The sequence below is a fragment of the Helianthus annuus genome, chromosome 14 (genome assembly GCF_002127325.2).
Source record: "Helianthus annuus cultivar XRQ/B chromosome 14, HanXRQr2.0-SUNRISE, whole genome shotgun sequence".
NCBI classification, from domain to species: domain Eukaryota; kingdom Viridiplantae; phylum Streptophyta; class Magnoliopsida; order Asterales; family Asteraceae; genus Helianthus; species Helianthus annuus.
The window spans coordinates 26,891,414-26,899,374 of record NC_035446.2 but is presented as its reverse complement, the minus strand read 5'-3'; the positions used below and the strand labels follow the sequence as shown (position 1 = coordinate 26,899,374).

General features: G+C 36.1%; 1 protein-coding gene across 5 annotated transcripts; it reads right to left on the bottom strand.

The window, feature by feature from the left end:
• Positions 1-467: 467 nt before the first annotated feature.
• LOC110929090 (auxin response factor 5) lies at positions 468-7,505 on the bottom strand. Of its 5 annotated transcripts, XM_022172208.2 has the most exons (15): positions 7,488-7,505; positions 7,247-7,312; positions 6,384-6,512; positions 6,184-6,296; positions 5,434-5,532; positions 5,281-5,337; positions 4,951-5,103; positions 4,769-4,853; positions 3,982-4,072; positions 2,951-3,115; positions 2,651-2,773; positions 2,362-2,573; positions 1,245-2,281; positions 955-1,145; positions 523-843 (listed from the first exon to the last, which is right to left on the bottom strand). In XM_022172208.2, the coding sequence occupies exons 3-15, from the start codon at positions 6,484-6,486 to the stop codon at positions 675-677; spliced, it is 2,598 nt and encodes an 865-aa protein (XP_022027900.1). In that variant the 5' UTR covers positions 6,487-6,512; positions 7,247-7,312; positions 7,488-7,505; the 3' UTR covers positions 523-674. The 5 variants fall into 5 exon arrangements, with proteins under 5 accessions (XP_022027901.1, XP_022027900.1, XP_022027904.1 ...); XM_022172209.2 differs by lacking the exons at positions 7,247-7,312; positions 7,488-7,505 and adding an exon at positions 6,868-7,125 and having other exon boundaries at positions 468-843; XM_022172212.2 differs by lacking the exons at positions 7,247-7,312; positions 7,488-7,505 and adding an exon at positions 7,004-7,158.
• Between the last annotated feature and the right edge of the window lie 456 nt (positions 7,506-7,961).

Genomic DNA, 7,961 nt, shown 5'->3' with positions numbered 1-7,961 from the left:
CCGTCCCCGACAAGTACCCGAGACGGGTACGGCCACATAAATGGAGTCCCCGTGCTACATAGGTGTGGACTATAAAATCAGAACGCCTTGGATTGAAGCTAATTTTTATGGATACGTTTAGCTAAAGCGGTTGTGTTTGTGTTAACTTGGCAGTTTCGCTGTTAAATCCGTTTGGTTACTTGTTCTTTAGGTTTTCTTATATGCCAAAGCTTAAAAGTTGAAAAATAAATTGTTTGAATAAATAAAAATATGCATATAAATTTAGAACTTTTAAAGCATTTAATACGTGTTTGTATCAACCCATGAATATACACAAGTCATGTGTCCGTGTAACATTTTCAAGTTCTTGTGTAGTCCAATCCGCCAACCCGACCCATTCCTTCAGCAAATTAAGACACTAAAGTCTTAACGTAGAACCCAAGTTATGCTTAACTTTCGAACAATAACTTGTCGAACAAGCAAACAAAGAAGATAATGGCTATTCCTTTTTCAAGCAGCATTTCGACTTTCGAGTTCACTCAGTTTTCATAAATCTATGATAATATTAGAAAATACTTGTTCAAGAGACTGGGATTAATATAGTGCTTCAAATGTTAATAATAAAGCTACAATAATGGGTTGTTTCCTCGCTAACAGCGGCTAGTTCCGGTCCATGATGGTTAAGAGCGGTTAGTTCATGTGGGGCCAACCCAAGTGCGGGGCCCATTGTCGGATACCGAGCCACCGTTCATCTCGGCCTGCAATGCTGCATTGCTGTTGAGAAGCTGCATTCCTTCTTCACCCATCTGCTGAACTTCAGAAGGTGAGAGTATCCTGATGCATCGCACACACCCTACGAATTCCCTGCATTTTGAACCAAACTGTTAGGATCTAAAACTGGCCGGTGTGCTTCAGTTTGGACGGTTGGGTATGTTTTAACGGTTTATGAACACCCTTAATAGACATCGAACTTACTCCCATGGGTCGTCTCCGACTAGAAGAACATCATTCTCGAAATCTACATACACCAACTTCCAACCCGATCCTCTTGAATCGTTAAGCAATCCTTCCAGCCCAAACATCTTTTCAATTTCACTACAAAGTTCATCATAGTTCTTGAAGCTCGACACATCGATAGACCTCCCAACCGATCCCGCCTTTTGAATCTGCAATACCACCAACAAAAGACAAGTTTTAAATACAAAAACCCGAGTTTCAAAAACTTAATCTTTAACGTAAATTCAAAGAAAGTTTCAAGCTTTGACCTTCGTGTAGGTTCGTACACGGGGAGGAGGAGCAACTTGTTGCCACGTGTTGTTGTTCAAAAGCGCGCTATCATCAAACTCCCCGTTGCTAGAAGAGGCCCCACCCGAGTTATCGGGCAGTTCTTGCATGGAATAAGCTTGAGAATCGACAAGGCTAACCGACGTGATTTGCGACTGAACATCTTGGCTCGAGCTGAAATTGTTACTCACTAAATAACTAGACGGGTTTTGGAACTCAATATCTTTCAAGTTGCAAAAATCGTCCAAAACCGTACTAGAAACCGAAGGATCGACCACGGTACTACCAGCATTACTACCTTCGAAATTGAGACAGTTGTATACGTTGCCATTTTGAGGGTTACTGTGGCTCTCATCTGATAAGTCTTTGAAACCGTACGCGTTTGAGGGACATGTGTTCTGTTGTACAAAACATTTGGAGTTGTTATTCACTTGTGGGTCCCACGTTTCCTGACCAAGAGTCGGATACGAGTTCAGTACATTAGTATCCGCATAGGGGAATAGCCCGTTAAGACTAGAAGAATCAATCTGAGGCGAATCGAATTGTTGACCGTGAAGTATGCTCGAATCAAACGGAGACAACTGATTAAGAAACGGAAGCTCTTGTGCAAGACTCGGAGGAGAGTTGATTGGTTTCGATTCCGATTTCACGGTTTCCGATTGTTGAGGCTGTTGGACTCCAGAAGGATTTGGGCTGGATTGTGGTGGCGTGCTTGACACTACGGTGGTGGTGGCCGTGGCAGCGTTGGTGGTGGTTATGGCGGCATTAGTTTGAATAAGTTGAAACTGGGGGCGGTTTTGCATGTTGTCGAGTTGCAACTGATTTCTATTGGCGGGAAAAGTTTCTTGAATGTTAGTTCCAACGGTTGTGGAGTTGTTAGCAATTTGAGGTTTCATTAACATCTTGATGAGTTGTTCCGGCCATAGGTTAGGCATCGATGGGTTTGAAAAGTTTCCGTTTATGGTATCCGGGGCCCGCATGAACGGTCGGCTTATCATGTCCCATTCGGGTTGCGCTCCTAATGATTCATTATTACAAAAACGTCACTAACGGATCGGTTTAACTTATTCTTTGCATAAATAAGAAGACGAAACTCACCTAGAAAAGCCGAATTAAATGGTCGTTTAAGACTCGAAGTGAGTGAAGGAAATATGAAGAGACTTTCCGGAGCCTCGATATCCCACGGGCTAACTCTACTTTGCTTATCACCGCAACCGGGCTCATCCCACTCGACCTGAAGATTGTGCCACTTGGATCCGGGCCATCTTAATGGATCCACATCGCTAATGCCAACAATTGTGCCCATGTATCTGCATCCAACAACAAGATGATCACACAATTCTACATGCATTGTAATATATGTATATATAGATGTAGATATGCATACCTGCGTTTTCCGGATTCCTCGGTTTCAAACATCATTCCAAATCTCATGCCAACTGAAAGTTGTGTACCGTAGACCGCTTTCCTATACCTCGTCAATGGAATCACGAATTCCGAAGGACATGCCCTAATAAAGAAAATCATTTCAAAAACAATTATGAACGGGTTGTCTTGGTTATGCTTTTGTACTTGTATCGAACATTGACATTATTATAAAAATGGACTTAGAAAAGTGTTTGTGAACCGAATTAAAAGGACTCCAATGTGGGCCCGTTTGACCCGCTCATTTTGCCACCACGGTTACCTCGGGTTGTAGAATATTGTAAAAGGGGTTCGGTTAGCAGCAGCATGAGCCGCGGCAGCAAGGACTCCAATGTGCATGCTATCAGCAGATAGAACCGATGATGGCAAAGATGTATTTTGACGATTTGCTCGACGTACTCCCAATAGTAACTGTGACTTCTCATCCCTACCAAACAAAAATAATAAAACATAAGTTTATAATTTAGGGGTGTTCGTCGGGTCGGTTTTTAGGTTATTGCTTATTCGAATTCGAAGCAAACTGTAACTCAAAACGACAATTTGACATCAGGTTGATTCGAATAACACGACGAGCAACAAGCTGCGCCGCTACCCCTTTCTGAATAGCAAACCCTACCCTGCTAAACACAAAATTTTGCCCCTTAACATGCACGGTGTTACTGCTTACCACCTGTTGAACCCGCTTTAGGAACTGCACCGCATCAGGGGCGAGAGCGCCAAAGGTATCGAAAGCGAACGGGACGAACACGTGCTGATTCTCGATGCAAGCTTTTAGTTTGTAATCGTATTGAGTTTGTTTTACTCGTTAATAAAAAGAAATTTATAAAAAATATAAATAAAAAAAATAACACGAATTATGATAGATGATAAATAAATAAATACTCATAGGTATTTAATTAAAGAAAAATTATATATAATGTAATCCCATTCAGTTCGAATATCATACTTTTCGAGTCTAATTCAAAAAACAAACCACCCTAGTCTGTATAAGTTTATTGACCATTACGAAAGAAAAGTTTTTGAGGGGAAATGTTTGGTGACTTTAAACGTTTGTTTTGCCACGGTCAATTTACATACCCATTTCAGCAAAACAAGATTAATGACGAAAATATCCCTTGTAATCATCATGTGGACTGGCCAATGGCCATGTCCTTTTTGTTGTTTGCTTCAAGTAATTGTATTACCACAGGGTTGTTAAGTCCGTTAAACTTTAAGGTCAAAATCGGGAATTGACATACTCCCTCTTTCCAAATGGTTGTTGATTTCGATTTATTGATATTTAAGAAATTATACCTGATAAATAGAACGGCATCACCAGCTTTAAGCCTTTTAGCGCCAACAAACATGCTCCAACCCGTGGTAAGTAGGTGTCGTTTTGGCTGCCCTGCATTAAAATACAAGATCTAAAGTTAAAGCACCAAATCGGAATGGAAATATCAGCCGAGCTTAAACGAGCCCAAGCCCGACACGTTTTTAGATTGGAAACTCATTTGGAAATCAACCGAGCTTCATATACTGAGTTTGACTAAACTCGCCAGCCTAAATAGGCCTATTGTTTATATAAGTATGATAATTATTGTTTTTATATAATAAATATATAACTACACAATAAATATTATTATTTTATATGTAGTTATGATAAAAATATCTCAATCATATTATATGTTTATATTTAAATTCTTATAAAAATAAAATAATAATTATATTTATATACAAATAAATAATTAATAAACAATAAATGATTTAAGTTGAGCTCGAGTTTGAAAAATTACTCATGAGTCGTGTTTCAAGATATAGAGCGAGAGCTCAAAACAAGCCGACTGAGCTCTCTTAAGTTAAACAAGGCCAAGTTTAAGCTCGGCTTCGGTTCGGCTCGTTTGCACCTTTTTAAAAACTTCTCTCTCAAATGAAGCTTTATAAATAAATAAAATCACAAGACTACCCTTGATGCAAAATTAACCAAATTGTTAGCTTTGTTTCACTTCTTATCCAAATTAGAACCAGAATAAAAATAATTAAAACACTTAAACTTGCTTTTCAACTCAAGGTACACAAAATAAAAACTATATTAAATGCTTACCGCGGTATATGTGACGGAAAGTCCATGTGTTATCATGCAAATCTCGAACGATAAGCTCTTGAGTTGGAGGTTGCATTGAAAAGTCCTAAAGAAAATTAAACCATCACAAAAATTTATGATCATTTAAAGCATTGTTCAAATAATGATTTTATATATTTTTTATCAAGAAATAGAAATATTACCAACTGCGGAAAAAGTTTTTCTGCGGCTCTACGAGGCACAGAAAATCCACCATGAGTGCTTGTGTCACTCGGGGTCAAAGTCTTGCAGAAGAACTCGTTTGGATGTCTACTTGGTTTCATCCCGAAGTCCGGTATCGGAAGAACATCTTTTTCCTGATTGTCAAGTAAATTAGAAAAAGAAAGTGTTTAAGCTCTTTTAATATTTACTACAAACTTAAAACCTTTTGTACAAAAAATATGGACTTCTTTAAATTTTAAGATAAAGTTGACACTTGAAAAGTCAAAGTACTTTGACTTTTCTTTATGGGTGATTGAATCTACATAACTCACCGAATTTACGGGTCGAAGACTCATTTGGGCGTAGATCTCATCGGTATCTTTATCCGCCTATGTAAACCGGCAAATAAACAAAATGATTTAAATGAGAGCATTATAATAAAAGGTGAAAATGTATAGTGTTTGATGAGAATATGGGGGACATACATGTAAGGTAGCATTTAAAACTTGGCATAACAGTTGAGAAGGAAGATTTGGATAGTTTGGAACTTGTGATGTCGCAGTTCTATTTGTTGAAACCGCAACCTGGTAAAGACAATTTTTATTAGCCAGATCCCTAACCAATGATTATAACTTCCAACAAATACTAAATGAAGTGCACCTTAACAATTTATTTAAAAAAATGGTTATGGTGGTACATAATCTAGTCAAAAAAAAATATTGGATCCATCAAAATCCAAATTCAAAGGGACCACTTTTCATGCAACTATAAATAAGGGGAACGAAAAACCGAAACCAAAAAACCGAAATTTCGTTCAAAAAACCGGATAACTGAACCAAACCATTGCTAAAACCGAAATAACTGAAACCGAAAAAAGCGTAACCAAACGGTTTTCAAAAACCGAAATGTCGGTTTCAGTTTTTGGTTTTGCCATAAAACCGAACCGAACTGAACCGTCCACACCCCTATAGACATATCCTACGACCGAAACATGATAGAAACAAGATAATGTACAAAAAATCAAAGATGCATTAACAGCAAAGTATACAAAACAAGATTGCAATATAAGCAAAATGGTTGAAGTAAAGGATGATAAAGCCAAGATTTTAATTCAAGCAAAACTGTTAAAATAAAGATTTATATAACAAAAATCAAGAAATTTGCAAATTACACTAAGATGTATTAAAAAACTAAACTTAACAACAGATTATACCAACAAATAATGGAAATCAAACCTGTTCACTGTGTCCTTGTGGGAAGTAATAAACAAGGCTTCCCACCTGTGGGAGGGTGACCAATGGTCCAGCACATGCATGCCATAGTTCAGAATTTATTGGTTTCTTTATCCCTACAATGAAAATATATATATATTTATATATATGAGCAATAAAAGTATTTGTTGGAAAATTAAAAATAAAAATAAAATAAAATTTACCAGAATGGTCTTGCATTTCCTTCAACAATTTCATTTCCTCAACTAAACTGTGTGTCCCAGTGTTGACACTTGTTGTATTCAGCTTCTCTTGAATGGTGGTCATACTCCAATTCCTATCTACATCAACAACTTTAAGAAGAACAAAATAAGGTTATCTTCATAACCCATGAAATAAACATCATAAAAATAAAAATAAAATCCAATCTTGACTCAAATTTTGACCAAAATCACATCACAACTTCATAACCCATGGCATAAAAATCCAACCTTTATTCAAATTTTGACCAAAATCACATCACATCTTCATAACCCATGTCATAAAAATCATAAAGATTCAATCTTTATTCAAGTTTTGACCAAAATCACATTATATCTTCATATCCCATGTCAAAAAGATCATAAAAAATCCAACCTTTACTCAAATTTTGACCAAAATAACATCACATCTTCATAACCCATGTCAAAAAGATCATAAAGACTCAACCTTGGTTCAAGTTTTAGCCAAAATCACATCATAGCTTCATAACCCATGTCATAAAGATTCCAAAAATTCAATCTTGAATCAAGTATTGACCAAAGAAACCCCACCACAACAAAAAAAAAGAAGCAAATATTCTCACATTTTCTCAGGAAGAAATGAAAGAAAACAAATGAATGAAAGGAATATGATATCTAAATTAGGGGGCACACACAGAGGAATCTAAAATCAAATCCAAATAAACACAGAGAATGCCCCCAAAAACACACAACCAACAAACATAAAACCTGCAAAATCTAAGTGGGGCTAACTTGCAATCAAAAAAACAAAAACAAAAAAAAAAGAAGAAAAAAAGTTCTGTATTTTTGCATCAAAGCACACCTACCAAAGCATGAGGAGTGCTCTGTCTTTGAGTGTTCATAGGGACCTCCATGGAAAAGCAATCACCTTTCTGTGAAAGTGGTCATAATACTGATTTTCACTCCACAAAAATACAAAATAAAAACACCTTTGGATATAATATAATATAATTATTATATATAAAATAAAAAATTATATAAATTATAAACCAGAAAGAAAGAAAGAAAGAAGGAATTGAGAGTGCTTATTAACACTTTGTGTATTACATTTGCTGCTTTAAACTCTGAAGATTTCAAGATATTTTTTAAATTAATATTTCCACCAGAAAAGCTCTGCAGGAACAGAGAAAGGAGGAGTATAGATACACGAAAACGAACTCACACTTTCAGGAGAGAGAGAGAGAGAGAGAGTATTTAAAAATTGGTAGTTAACGTTTATACATCATCTCTGTAGGAAAGACAAAATTTCCAATCTACTATAGATTGAATATACGGAAACTGGCATACATTATTTTAATACCTTTTACTTTTTTATTAAGGTATATATACGTATTAGAGAATAATATATGACGTTGGAGTTATTTATAATTTATAGTTAATAATAATGTAGTAATATGTAATGAGTTAGTTATATTATCACTATTATTATTAAAAAGTATATTTAACTAAAGAAAAATAATGATGTAGGGTTGATTGTTCATTTGTACATGTATGTATTTATGAATTTAGATAACAAAGACT